The sequence below is a fragment of the Crinia signifera genome, chromosome 4, assembly GCF_055691185.1.
Source record: "Crinia signifera chromosome 4, ASM5569118v1, whole genome shotgun sequence".
NCBI lineage: Eukaryota > Metazoa > Chordata > Amphibia > Anura > Myobatrachidae > Crinia > Crinia signifera.
This window is the reverse complement of record NC_139220.1, coordinates 337713678-337728472: the sequence shown is the minus strand read 5'-3', so window position 1 is coordinate 337728472 and position 14795 is coordinate 337713678. Positions and strand designations below refer to the sequence as shown.

Here is a 14795-nt window from a genome sequence, read left to right as displayed (position 1 = left end):
TATGTACTGTGCTGTGTGTGTATATATGGCATGGTGTAGTAGTGTATGTACTGGGATGTGTGTGTGTATATATGGCATGGTGTAGTAGTGTCAGTACTGGGCTGTGTGTATATATGGCATGGTGTAGTAGTGTCTGTACTGGTCTGTGTGTGTATATGGCATGGTGTAGTAGTGTATGTACTGGGCTGTGTGTGTATATGGCATGGTGTAGTAGTGTATGCACAGGGCTGTGTGTATATATGGCATGGTGTAGTAGTGTCTGTACTGGGCAGTGTGTATGGCATGGTGTAGTAGTGTATGTACTGGGCTGTGTGTGTATATGGCATGGTGTAGTAGTGTATGTACTGGGTTGTGTGTATATATGGCATGGTGTAGTAGTGTCTGTACTGGGCTGTGTATATATGGCATGGTGTAGTAGTGTATGTACTGGGTTGTGTGTATATATGGCATGGTGTAGAAGTGTCTGTACTGGGCTGTGTGTATATATGGCATGGTGTAGTAGTGTCCGTACTGGGTTGTGTGTATATATGGCATGGTGTAGTGGTGTCTGTACTGGGCTGTGTGTGTATATATGGCATGGTGTAGTAGTGTATGTACTGGGCTGTGTGTATATATGGCATGGTGTAGTAGTGTATGTACTGGGCTGTGTGTGTATATGGCATGGTGTAGTAGTGTATGTACTGGGTTGTGTGTATATATGGCATGGTGTAGTAGTGTCTGTACTGGGCTGTGTATATATGGCATGGTGTAGTAGTGTCTGTACTGGGCTGTGTGTATATATGGCATGGTGTAGTAGTGTCTGTACTGGGCTGTGTGTATATATGGCATGGTGTAGTAGTGTATGTACTGGGCTGTGTGTATATATGGCATGGTGTAGTAGTGTATGTACTGGGCTGTGTGTATATATGGCATGGTGTAGTAGTGTCTGTACTGGGCTGTGTGTATATATGGCATGGTGTAGTAGTGTCTGTACTGGGCTGTGTGTATATATGGCATGGTGTAGTAGTGTCTGTACTGGGCTGTGTATATATGGCATGGTGTAGTAGTGTATGTACTGGGTTGTGTGTATATATGGCATGGTGTAGAAGTGTCTGTACTGGGCTGTGTGTATATATGGCATGGTGTAGTAGTGTCTGTACTGGGCTGTGTGTGTATATATGGCATGGTGTAGTAGTGTATGTACTGGGCTGTGTGTATATATGGCAGGGGTCGGGAACCAATGGCTCGCGAGCCAGGTGTGGCTCTTTTGATGATTGCATATGGCTCGCAGACTGCCTGATTTTTTTATCCCCTTTCTATGAGGATACGCGGCTGACATCGGGGGAATGGATTGAGCCGTCAGCGCGGCGGCGGGGGGGGGGGGGGATGTGGGTGGAAGAGCTGATACGCCGCAGTGTGTACTGTAGGCTCTTCCAGCTACATCCCACACCCGCCGTGCTGACAGGCTGCCCGCCGCGCTGATAGGCTCCCCACCTCTGCTGACACGTGGGGAATCACTGCGCGCCACACGGGTGCTGGAGGCTTTTGGACACTGACGGTGAGTGTAACTTACAGCAGTAAGTTTGTGCTGGGGCATTCTGTGCACTTCTATTATACTGCTGGGGGCATTATGTGTGGTATACTGCTGGGGGCATTATGTGTGGTATACTGCTGGGGGCATTATGTGTGGTATATTGCTGGGGGCATTCTGTGCACTTCTATTATACTGCTGGGGGCATTATGTGTGTGTTATACTGCTGGGGGCATTATCTGTGGTATACTGCTGGGGGCATTATGTGTGTGTTATACTGCTGGGGGCATTATGTGTGGTATACTGCTGGGGGCATTATGTGTGGTATACTGCTGGGGGCATTATGTGTGGTATACTGCTGGAGGCATTATGTGTGTTATACTGCTGGGGGCATTATCTGTGTTCCTGCTGGGGGCATTATGTGTGGTATACTGCTGGGGGCATTATGTGTGGTATACTGCTGGGGGCATTATGTGGGGTATACTGCTGGAGGCATTATGTGTGTTATACTGCTGGGGGCATTATGTGTGGTATACTGCTGGGGGCATTCTGTGCACTTCTATTATACTGCTGGGGGCATTATGTGTGTGTTATACTGCTGGGGGCATTATGTGTGGTATACTGCTGGGGGCATTTATGTGGGGTATACTGCTGGGGGCATTATGTGTGTTATACTGCTCGCATTAATGGTGAGTATTATAACAACATTATTTAAAAGAATAAATTCAGAGGCGTTTTATACTGACATTTAGTTGAATTCACTTTTAAAATATATTATATGGCTCTCACTGAAATAAATTTCCAAATATTTTGCTTTCATGGCTCTCTTAGTCAAAAAGGTTCCTGACCCCTGATATATGGCATGGTGTAGTAGTGTATGTACTGGGCTGTGTGTGTGTGTATATGGCATGGTGCAGTAGTGTCTGTACTGGGCTGTGTGTATATATGGCATGGTGTAGTAGTGTATGTACTGGGCTGTGTGTGTATATGGCATGGTGCAGTAGTGTCTGTACTGGGCTGTGTGTATATATGGCATGGTGTAGTAGTGTATGTACTGGGCTTTGTGTATATATGGCATGGTGTAGTAGTGTATGTACTGGGCTGTGTGTGTATATGGCATGGTGTAGTAGTGTCTGTACTGGGCTGTGTGTGTGTATATATGGCATGGTGTAGTAGTGTCTGTACTGGGCTGTGTGTGTGTGTATATATGGCATGGTGTAGTAGTGTGTGTACTGGGCTGTGTGTGTATATATGGCATGGTGTAGTAGTGTATGTACTGTGCTGTGTGTGTATATATGGCATGGTGTAGTAGTGTATGTACTGGGATGTGTGTGTGTATATATGGCATGGTGTAGTAGTGTCAGTACTGGGCTGTGTGTATATATGGCATGGTGTAGTAGTGTCTGTACTGGTCTGTGTGTGTATATGGCATGGTGTAGTAGTGTATGTACTGGGCTGTGTGTGTATATGGCATGGTGTAGTAGTGTATGCACAGGGCTGTGTGTATATATGGCATGGTGTAGTAGTGTCTGTACTGGGCAGTGTGTATGGCATGGTGTAGTAGTGTATGTACTGGGCTGTGTGTGTATATGGCATGGTGTAGTAGTGTATGTACTGGGTTGTGTGTATATATGGCATGGTGTAGTAGTGTCTGTACTGGGCTGTGTATATATGGCATGGTGTAGTAGTGTATGTACTGGGTTGTGTGTATATATGGCATGGTGTAGAAGTGTCTGTACTGGGCTGTGTGTATATATGGCATGGTGTAGTAGTGTCCGTACTGGGTTGTGTGTATATATGGCATGGTGTAGTGGTGTCTGTACTGGGCTGTGTGTGTATATATGGCATGGTGTAGTAGTGTATGTACTGGGCTGTGTGTATATATGGCATGGTGTAGTAGTGTATGTACTGGGCTGTGTGTGTATATGGCATGGTGTAGTAGTGTATGTACTGGGCTTTGTGTATATATGGCATGGTGTAGTAGTGTATGTACTGGGCTGTGTGTGTATATGGCATGGTGTAGTAGTGTCTGTACTGGGCTGTGTGTGTGTATATATGGCATGGTGTAGAAGTGTCTGTACTGGGCTGTGTGTGTGTGTATATATGGCATGGTGTAGTAGTGTGTGTACTGGGCTGTGTGTGTATATATGGCATGGTGTAGTAGTGTATGTACTGTGCTGTGTGTGTATATATGGCATGGTGTAGTAGTGTCTGTACTGGGCTGTGTGTGTATATATGGCATGGTGTAGTAGTGTATGTACTGGGCTGTGTGTGTATATGGCATGGTGTAGTAGTGTATGTACTGGGCTTTGTGTATATATGGCATGGTGTAGTAGTGTATGTACTGGGCTGTGTGTGTATATGGCATGGTGTAGTAGTGTATGTACTGGGATGTGTGTGTGTGTGTATATATGGCATGGTGTAGTAGTGTCTGTACTGGGCTGTGTGTATATATGGCATGGTGTAGTAGTGTCTGTACTGGGCTGTGTGTGTATATGGCATGGTGTAGTAGTGTCTGTACTGGGCTGTGTGTATATATGACATGGTGTAGTAGTGTCTGTACTGGGCTGTGTGTGTATATATGGTATGGTGTAGTAGTGTCTGTACTGGGCAGTGTGTATGGCATGGTGTAGTAGTGTCTGTACTGGGCTGTGTGTATATATGGCATGGTGTAGTACTGTCTGTACTGGCCTGTGTGTATATATGGCATGGTATAGTACTGTCTGTACTGGCCTGTGTGTATATATGGCATGGTGTAGTAGTGTATGTACTAGGCTGTGTGTATATGGCATGGTGTAGTAGTGTATGTACTGGGCTGTGTGTGTATATGGCATGGTGTAGTAGTGTATGTACTGGGCTGTGTGTGTATATGGCATGGTGTAGTAGTGTCTGTACTGGGCTGTGTGTGTATATATGACATGGTGTAGTAGTGTATGTACTGGGCTGTGTGTGTATATGACATGGTGTAGTAGTGTCTGTACTGGGCTGTGTGTGTATATATGGCATGGTGTAGTAGTGTATGTACTTGGCTGTGTGTATATATGGCATGGTGTAGTAGTGTATGTACTGGGCTGTGTGTATATATGGCATGGTGTAGTAGTGTATGTACTGGGCTGTGTGTATATATGGCATGGTGTAGTAGTGTATGTACTGGGCTGTGTGTGTATATATGGCATGGTGCAGTAATGTATGTACTGGGCTGTGTGTATATATGGCATGGTGTAGTAGTGTATGTACTGGGCTGTGTGTGTATATATGGCATGGTATAGTAGTGTCTGTACTGGGCTGTGTGTATATATGACATGGTGTAGTAGTGTCTGTACTGGGCTGTGTATATATGACATGGTGTAGTAGTGTCTGTACTGGGCTGTGTGTATATATATATGGCATGGTTTAGTAGTGTATGTACTGGGCTGTGTGTATATATGGCATGGTGTAGTAGTGTCTGTACTGGGCTGTGTGTATATATGGCATGGTGTAGTAGTGTATGTACTGGGCTGTGTGTATATATGGCATGGTGTAGCAGTGTCTGTACTGGGCTGTGTGTATATATGGCATGGTGTAGTAGTGTCTGTACTGGGCTGTGTGTGTATATATGGCATGTTGTAGTAGTGTATGTACTGGGCTGTGTGTGTATATATGGCATGGTGTAGTAGTGTATGTACTGGGCTGTGTGTATATATGGCATGGTGTAGTACTGTCTGTACTGGGCTGTGTGTGTGTGTGTATATATGGCATGGTGTAGTAGTGTATGTACTGGGCTGTGTGTGTATATATGGCATGGTGTAGTAGTGTATGTACTGGGCTGTGTGTGTATATATGGCATGGTGCAGTAGTGTCTGTACTGGGCTGTGTGTGTATATGGCATGGTGTAGTAGTGTATGTACTGGGCTGTGTGTGTATATGGCATGGTGTAGTAGTGTATGTACTGGGCTGTGTATATGGCATGGTGTAGTAGTGTCTGTACTGGGCTGTGTGTGTATATGGCATGGTGTAGTAGTGTATGTACTGGGCTGTGTGTGTATATATGGCATGGTGTAGTAGTGTATGTACTGGGCTGTGTGTGTATATATGGCATGGTGTAGTAGTGTATGTACTGGGCTGTGTGTGTATATATGGCATGGTGTAGTAGTGTCTGTACTGGGCTGTGTGTGTATATATGGTATGGTGTAGTAGTGTATGTACTGGGCTGTGTGTATATATGGCATGGTGTAGTAGTGTATGTACTGGGCTGTGTGTGTATATATGGCATGGTGTAGTAGTGTCTGTACTGGGCTGTGTGTGTATATATGGCATGGTGTAGTAGTGTCTGTACTGGGCTGTGTGTATATATGGCATGGTGTAGTAGTGTATGTACTGGGCTGTGTGTGTATATATGACATGGTGTAGTAGTGTATGTACTGGGCTGTGTGTGTATATATGGCATGGTGCAGTAGTGTCTGTACTGGGCTGTGTGTGTATATGGCATGGTGTAGTAGTGTATGTACTGGGCTGTGTGTATATATGGCATGGTGTAGAAGTGTATGTACTGGGCTGTGTGTATATATGGCATGGTGTAGTAATGTGTACTGGGCTTTGTGTGTGTATATGGCATGGTGTAGTAGTGTATGTACTGGGCTGTGTGTGTATATGGCATGGTGTAGTAGTGTATGTACTGGGCTGTGTGTGTATATATGGCATGGTGTAGTAGTGTATGTACTGGGCTGTGTGTGTATATGGCATGGTGTAGTAGTGTATGTACTGGGCTGTGTGTGTATATATGGCATGGTGTAGTAGTGTATGTACTGGGCTGTGTGTATATATGGCATGGTGTAGTAGTGTATGTACTGGGCTGTGTGTGTATATATGTCATGGTGTAGTAATGTGTACTGGGCTTTGTGTGTGTATATGGCATGGTGTAGTAGTGTATGTACTGGGCTGTGTGTGTATATGGCATGGTGTAGTAGTGTATGTACTGGGCTGTGTGTGTATATATGGCATGGTGTAGTAGTGTATGTACTGGGCTGTGTGTATATATGGCATGGTGTAGTAGTGTATGTACTGGGCTGTGTGTGTATATATGGCATGGTGTAGTAGTGTATGTACTGGGCTGTGTGTGTATATGGCATGGTGTAGTAGTGTATGTACTGGGCTGTGTGTGTATATGGCATGGTGTAGTAGTGTATGTACTGGGCTGTGTGTATATATGGCATGGTGTAGTAGTGTATGTACTGGGCTGTGTATATGGCATGGTGTAGAAGTGTATGTACTGGGCTGTGTGTATATATGGCATGGTGTAGTAATGTGTACTGGGCTTTGTGTGTGTATATGGCATGGTGTAGTAGTGTATGTACTGGGCTGTGTGTGTATATGGCATGGTGTAGTAGTGTATGTACTGGGCTGTGTGTGTATATATGGCATGGTGTAGTAGTGTATGTACTGGGCTGTGTGTATATATGGCATGGTGTAGTAGTGTATGTACTGGGCTGTGTGATCATACTGAATTATCTGATTATCTCCCCTTACAGGAGACTGGAGACCTCCTCATGTCACTCACATACGTCGTATCATCAGCATGTAACGGTGTGATTGGTGCCCAAGTGCTGTATTACTGGAATGTCAGCTCTGGAGGCAAAAAAAAAAGAAACTAGAGAGATTCTATTTCCATGTGAATCATTCCTGCTGGTATTGCTGTATCATTCTACCTCCTCATCACACTGAGCTTTATCCATCAATGAATTATGCAATGAGTTTTTATACTGTGTGTGTGTGTGACTTATTGATATTCTGCGATATTATAGGTTATTACACTACAGCCTCCCTTCTCCTCCTACCCCCAACTTCATCTATACAACTTGCTGCTTTCCACCTCTCCTACCTGCCCCAGCCTCCATTCTCCTGCCTGCAATCTCCCCATGTCTACTACCTGCCGCAGCTTCCATTGTCCTGCCTACCGCTTCCCTATCTCTCCTACCTGGCCCAGCCTCCATCTTCTCCCTGCTGCCTCCGCGTCTCACTTACCTGTCCCAGCTCCATTTTCCTACCTGTCCCAGCCTCCGTTCTTCTGCCTGCCATCTCCCCATCTCTCCTACCTGCCCCAGCCTTCATCTCCTCCCTGCTGCCTCCGCATCTTTTCAGCTTGTCCCAGCCTCCGTTCACCTGCCTCCGTTCTCCGGCCTGCCCCAGCCTCCGTTTTCCTGCCTGCCTCAGCCTCCATCTCCTCCCTGCCACATCTCCTACCTGTCCCAGCCTCCATTCTCCTGCCTGCCGCCTCTGCGTCTTTCCTACCTGTTCCAGCCTCCGTTCTTCTGCCTGCCATCTCCCCATCTTTCCTGCCTGCCATCTCCCCCTCTATCCTACCTGTCCCAGCCTCCATTCTTCTGCCTGCCATCTCCCCATCTTTCCTGCCTGCCATCTCCCCATCTATCCTACCTGCCCCAGCCTTCATCTCCTCCCTGTCACCTCCGCATCTTTTCAGCCTGCCTCCATCTCCTCCCTGCAGCCTCCATGTCGCTCCTGCCTGGCCCAGCCTCCATGTCGCTCCTGCCTGGCCCAGCCTCCACGTCGCTCCTGCCTGGCCCAGCCTCCACGTCGCTCCTGCCTGGCCCCTCCCCATCTCTGACATACTCCATTCTCCTGCCTGTCCCAGCCTCCGTTCTCCAGCCTGCCATCTCCCCATCTCTCCTGCCTGTCCCAGCCTCCGTTCTCCTGCGTGTCCCAGCCTCCTTTCTCCTGCCTGGCACCTCCCCATCTCTTCTTCTCTCACAGGCTCCGTTCTCCTGCCTGCCACCTCCCTATCTCTCCTGCCTGTCCCAGCCTCCATTCTCCTGCCTGCCACCTCCCCATCTCTCCTGCCTGTCCCAGCCTCCATTCTCCTACCTGTCCTAGCCTCTGTTCTCCTGCCTGCCATCTCCCCATCTCTCCTGCCTTTTTGCCTCCATTCTCCTACCTGTCCCAGCCTCCTTTCTCCTGCCTGCCACCTCCCCATCTCTCCTTCTCTCACAGGCTCAGTTCTCCTGCCTGCCACCTCCCCATCTCTCCTGCCTGTCCCAGCCTCCGTTCTCCTGCCTGCCACCTCCCCATCTCTCCTGCCTGTCCCAGCCTCCGTGTTCCTGCCTGCCACCTCCCCATCTCTCCTGCCTGTCCCAGCCTCCATTCTCCTACCTGTCCCAGCCTCTGTTCTCCTGCCTGCCATCTCCCCATCTCTCCTGCCTGTCCCAGCCTCCCTTCTCCTACCTGTCCCAGCCTCCTTTCTCCTGCCTGCCACCTCCCCATCTCTCCTTCTCTCACAGGCTCAGTTCTCCTGCCTGCCACCTCCCCATCTCTCCTGCCTGTCCCAGCCTCCGTGTTCCTGCCTGCCACCTCCCCATCTCTCCTGCCTGTCCCAGCCTCCGTGTTCCTGCCTGCCACCTCCCCATCTCTCCTGCCTGTCCCAGCCTCCATTCTCCAACCTGTCCCAGCCTCTGTTCTCCTGCCTGCCACCTCCCCATCTCTTCTGCCTGTCCCAGCCTCCATTCTCCAACCTGTCCCACCCTCTGTTCTCCTGCCTGCCACCTTCCCGTCTCTCCTGCCTTTCCCTGCCTCCGTTCTCCTGCCTGCCACCTCCCCACCTCTCCTACTCTCACAGACTCCGTCCTCCTGCCTGCCACCTCCCCATATCTCCTGCCTGTCCCAGGCTCCGTTCTCCTGCCTGCCACCTCCCCATATCTCCTGCCTGTCCCAGGCTCCGTTCTCCTGCCTGCCACCTCCCCATCTCTCCTGCCTGTCCCAGCCTCTGTTCGCCTGCCTGTCCCAGGCTCCATTCTCCTGCCTGTCACCTCCCCATCTCTCCTGCCTGTCCCAGCCTCCGTTCACCTGCCTGCCACCTCCCCACCTCTCCTACTCTCACAGACTCCGTCCTCCTGCCTGCCACCTCCCCATCTCTCCTGCCTGTCCCAGCCTCCGTTCTCCTGCCTGCCACCTCCCCATCTCTCCTGCCTGTCCCAGCCTCCGTTCGCCTGCCTGTCCCAGGCTCCATTCTCCTGCCTGCCACCTCCCCATCTCTCCTGCCTGTCCCAGCCTCCGTTCTCCTGCCTGCCACCTCCCCATCTCTCCTGCCTGTCCCAGCCTCCGTTCTCCTGACTGCCACCTCCCCATCTCTCCTACTCTCACAGACTCCGTCCTCCTGCCTGCCACCTCCCCATATCTCCTGCCTGTCCCAGGCTCCGTTCTCCTGCCTGCCACCTCCCCATCTCTCCTGCCTGTCCCAGCCTCCGTTCGCCTGCCTGTCCCAGGCTCCATTCTCCTGCCTGCCACCGCCCCATCTCTCCTGCCTGTCCCAGCCTCCGTTCGCCTGCCTGCCACCTCCCCATCTCTCCTGCCTGTCCCAGCCTCCGTTCTCCTGCCTGCCACCTCCCCTCTCCTTCTCCGTGAGCAGAGTAAAGAATAGACACATTAGTTAATGAAAGGTTGAGGGTGGGGAGGTGGGGACGGCAGAGAGCGGAGAGGTCAGGGGTAGAAAGGATGAGTCTGCACCCTAGCAATGGGCAGGAAGTCTTTACACAATGGTATCAGTACAAAGGACATTGCTTTTGTATATTGCTCATTTACTGTGAAGACAGAGGTGGATTTTCCCCAATGCACCCGAGGCACGAAGTACAAGTTCCCCCCTCCTCCCGGACTCTGTAGCATGACTGCTTCCCTTCCCAGGTTACTGACGTGAGCAGAGCGAGGTGCCTGTAGTACATCAGACTCATTACTGACTGTGTGATACACAATGAGCGGACAGTGAGGATGAAAGGTTTATTAGCATCTGTAGGTAACATGTAATATATATCTCTATACAGCAGAATTATCCTGGTTTCCCTACATTTAGAGGCAGGGGTGCCGCTGCCCCCTCATTATCCCTCTGCCATAACATGGACTAATTACAACTCATGTTCTGAGAAGAAGCGTAGATGATGATGGTGGTGGTGGAGCTGTGAGTGCTCCGCGCCTGAATTCATCCTAAGTACAGTTGTGTTCTCTCCGTGGGGTGGAGGTCGTCGCTGCAGGCGGGGGGCGCTCTTGTCATTTGGTTGGAGTTAGTTTCTCATTTGTCAGCAGCCAGAGGTGTCCGGTGACTGCAGTCAGAGGAGGTGGAGAAGATCATCCCGTGGTGGGACTCGTCGCTAGTGAGAAAGGCCTAAGAATAACCAGGGAGAAACAAAGCGTTAGACGGCTGGCATTATCCTACAGACCATGTTTGTTGTGGGTGCAGGCACGCTAGGATGGGGATGATGGAGAACTGGGCTCTGGCAATGATTTTGGAGAGGGATCTGGGCACTGGTTGTGATTTCTGAGGAGTTTCTGTGCTAGGGTGGTGTGTTGAGGGGGTTCTGGGTTAGGACGAAGCCTTGTGAGGGGGTTCTGGGTTAGGACGAAGCCTTGTGAGGGGGTTCTGGGCTAGGACGAAGCCTTGTGAGGGGGTTCTGGGCTAGGACAATGACTTGTGAGGGGGGTCCCAGGCTAGGACAGTGACTTGTGAGGGGGTTCTGGGCTAGGACGATGACTTGTGAGGGGGGTCCTAGGCTAGGACAAAGACTTGTGAGGGGGTTCTGGGCTAGGACGAAGACTTGAGGGGGTTCTGGGTTAGGACAAAGACTTGAGGGGGTTCTGGGTTAGGACGATGACTTGTGAGGGGGGTCCTAGGCTAGGACAAAGACTTGTGAGGGGGTCCTAGGCTAGGACAAAGACTTGTGAGGGGGTTCTGGGCTAGGACGAAGACTTGTGAGGGGGTTCTGGGTTAGGACAATGAATTGTGAGGGGTCCCGGGCTAGGACGATGACTTGTGAGGGGGTTCTGGGCTAGGACTAAGACTTGTGAGGGGGTTCTGGGTTAGGATGATGACTTGTGAGGGGGTTTCCAGGCTAGGACGATGACTTGTGACTGGGTTAGGGTGGTGACTTGTGAGGGGGTTCCCGGTTTAGAATGATGACTTGTGAGGGGGGTTTGGGCACTGGCGGGGATTTGTGAGAAGGTTCTAGGTTAGGACGACGACTTGTGAGGGTTTGGGCTAGTGTGGTGACTTGTGAGGGGGGTTTGGGCACTGGCGGGGATTTGTGAGAAGGTTCTGGGCTAGGACGGTGATTTGTGAAGGGGTTCTGGGTTAGGATGATGACTTGTGAGGGGGTTTCCGGGCTAGGACGATGACTTGTGACTGGGTTAGGGCGGTGACTTGTGAGGGGGTTCCCGGGTTAGGATGATGACTTGTGAGGGGGGTTTGGACACTGGCGGGGATTTGTGAGAAGGTTCTGGGTTAGAACAATGACTTGTGAGGGGGTTCTGGGTTAGGATGATGACTTGTGAGGGGGTTCCCGGGTTAGGACGATGACTTGTGACTGGGTTAGGGCGGTGACTTGTGAGGGGGGTTTGGGCACTGGCTGGGATTTGTGAGAAGGTTCTGGGCTAGGGTGAGGACTTGTGACGGGGTCTTGGCACTGGGGGTTTGTGATAGGGTTCTGGGCTAGGACGGTGATATGTGGGAATATGGGCTAGGGCAGCCCCGGACTAGGTGATTGAACAGGTTCATGCCTATGTCCAAGATCTCCCTTACCTGGTGTCAGCACCCCAATCCACTCATGCTTCCAATCCGGTCCAGCTTCATCCCAAAGCATCCACGGATGGTTCCAGATTTCTTTGTACGCCCCCTAAATTTCTTCTGGTTGTTCATGAAGTCGCTGAAGATGCGGAGCCAGGCGCGGTTGGTGGGCACTTGGGCGGAGTCCGGAGGGAGCAGCGTGTCTCTAGGACGGGGGCCTGAGGCCGGTACCCCCATGTCATCCATACTTTCCAGGAGCAGTAGCTCCTCAGAGGAAGAGAGGTCATGAGATAGGAGATCTATGAGAGACTGGGGAGAGAGGGAATTGGGGTTACACCTGCTGGGTAATATGTCCTACCAACATGCGCCCCAAAAGTAGCTGCCACAGTCTGTCTGGGATGTAAGTTGCACACAGCGGGGTCTATTATGTACACACCCTCCCCGGACTGCGGAGGACGGGTGTCCACGAATATTGTCATCATTAGAAGGCAAATAGAGGGAACATGGTGGCAGTATCTGTACCGCTATATATATATATATATATATACATATACATACACACACACACACACATTGTAGGCAAATAGTGGGAACATGGATAAAGTGGCAGTATCTGTACCGATATATATATATATATATATACACACACACACACACACACACACACATTGTAGGCAAATAGAGGGAACATGGATAAAGTGGCAGTATCTGTACCGCTATATATATATATATATATAATATACACACACACACATTGTAGGCAAATAGAGGGAACATGGATAAAGTGGCAGTATCTGTACCGCTATATATATACACACACACACACACACACACACACATTGTAGGCAAATAGAGGGAACATGGATAAAGTGGCAGTATCTGTACCGCTATATATATATATATATACACACACACACACATACACATTGTAGGCAAATAGTGGGAACATGGATAAAGTGGCAGTATCTGTACCGCTATATATATACACACACACACACACACATTGTAGGCAAATAGAGGGAACATGGATAAAGTGGCAGTATCTGTACCGCTATATATATATATACACACACACATTGTAGGCAAATAGAGGGAACATGGATAAATTGGCAGTATCTGTACCGCTATATATATATATATATATATATATATATATATATATATATATATATATACACACACACACACATTGTAGGCAAATAGAGGGAACATGGATAAAGTGTCAGTACACATACACACACACACTCTGCTCCCTTACCTTCAGGTGTTTGAGTTGGGGTGCAGGTCTGGCGGAACTCCCCACAATCAGTAGGGCCACCACAGTCAGTGCAGACATGGCTTTCATCTCGGAGGTGAGAGGTGAATGATTTGGGGGATGTGTGGCCCTCGGTGCTCCGTAGGGTCCTGTTCTGGTTACACAGGTTGCAGAAGGTTTGTGGGTGTCTGTCCTGATAGTGCAGGACTGGTCAGTTCTAGGGGCTGGTGGATCTAGCACAGATATATATATGGAAGGGAGAGGAGGGGGGTGGATGTTTTATTATAGAGAGAATGGGGACTGTTACCCAGGGAGACCCCCTCAGTACATTAGAGGGGGCTAAGGAATGTCGCCCTCCCTCCCCACACCCCATGGTAGCACACACAGGGACTTACAGAGGTTCAGACGCCTCTGTATGGCCGGCGGAGACAGAATGTACAGCAGGTGTACACCATGTTACCTTACATATCCATGTCAGTAAGGGGATGCTCTGTGCTGTGTGTCAGTAAGGGGATGCTCGGTGCTGTGTGTCAGTAAGGGGATGCTCTGTGCTGTGTGTCAGTAAGGGGATGCTCTGTGCTGTGTGTCAGTAAGGGGATGCTCTGTACTGTGTGTCAGTAAGAGGGATGCTCTGTTCTGTGCGTCAGTAAGGGGGATACAATACTCTGTACTGTGTGTCCGTAAGGGGTATGCTCTGTACTGTGTGTCAGTAAGGAGGATGCTCAGGGCAATGCGTCAGTAAGGGGTTGCTCTGTACTCAGTACATGTCAGTAAGAGATCCCCTGCAGTCAGTGATGCTGGACAGTGTCAGTAAGAGATCACCTGCAGTCAGTGATGCTGGACAGTGTCAGTAAGAGATCCCCTGCAGTCAGTGATACAGTACATGTCAGTAAGAGATCCCCCTCAGTCAGTGATACAGTACATGTCAGTAAGAGATCCCCCTCAGTCAGTGATACAGTACATGTCAGTAAGAGATCCCCTGCAGTCAGTGATACAGTACATGTCAGTAAGAGATCCCCCTCAGTCAGTGATGTGGTACATGTCAGTAAGAGACCCCCTGCAGTCAGTGATACAGGACAGTGTCAGTAAGAGATCCCCTGCAGTCAGTGATACAGGACAGTGTCAGTAAGAGATCCCCTGCAGTCAGTGATGCTGGACAGTGTCAGTAAGAGATCCCCTGCAGTCAGTGATACAGTACATGTCAGTAAGAGATCCCCTGCAGTCAGTGATACAGTACATGTCAGTAAGAGATCCCCTGCAGTCTGTGATACGGTACATGTCAGTAAGAGATCCCCTGCAGTCTGTGATACGGTACATGTCAGTAAGAGATCCCCTGCAGTCTGTGATACAGTACATGTCAGTAAGAGATCCCCTGCAGTCTGTGATATGGTACATGTCAGTAAGAGATCCCCTGCATTCAGTGATACAGGACAGTGTCAGTAAGAGATCCCCTGCAGTCAGTGATGTGGTACATGTCAGTAAGAGATCCCCCT

General features: G+C 49.6%; 2 protein-coding genes across 2 annotated transcripts in view; one reads left to right on the top strand and one right to left on the bottom strand.

Moving 5' to 3' along the window:
* The window catches only part of MPDU1 (mannose-P-dolichol utilization defect 1), a 29636-nt gene extending 22390 nt beyond the window's left edge, over nt 1-7246 (top strand). The window contains exon 7 of the mRNA XM_083185854.1: nt 7018-7246. Within this exon, the coding sequence (XP_083041980.1) occupies nt 7018-7140 (123 nt within the window). The 3' untranslated portion in view covers nt 7141-7246. The remainder of the gene's footprint in view (nt 1-7017) is intronic.
* Nucleotides 7247-10268: 3022 nt separating this feature from the next.
* On the bottom strand, nt 10269-13511 carry LOC146076050 (C-type natriuretic peptide 2-like). Its single transcript, XM_083185855.1, has 3 exons — nt 13306-13511; nt 12063-12356; nt 10269-10652 (listed from the first exon to the last, which is right to left on the bottom strand). Exons 1-2 carry the CDS (start codon nt 13390-13392, stop codon nt 12069-12071), a joined length of 375 nt encoding a protein of 124 aa, XP_083041981.1. The 5' UTR covers nt 13393-13511; the 3' UTR covers nt 10269-10652; nt 12063-12068.
* Between the last annotated feature and the right edge of the window lie 1284 nt (nt 13512-14795).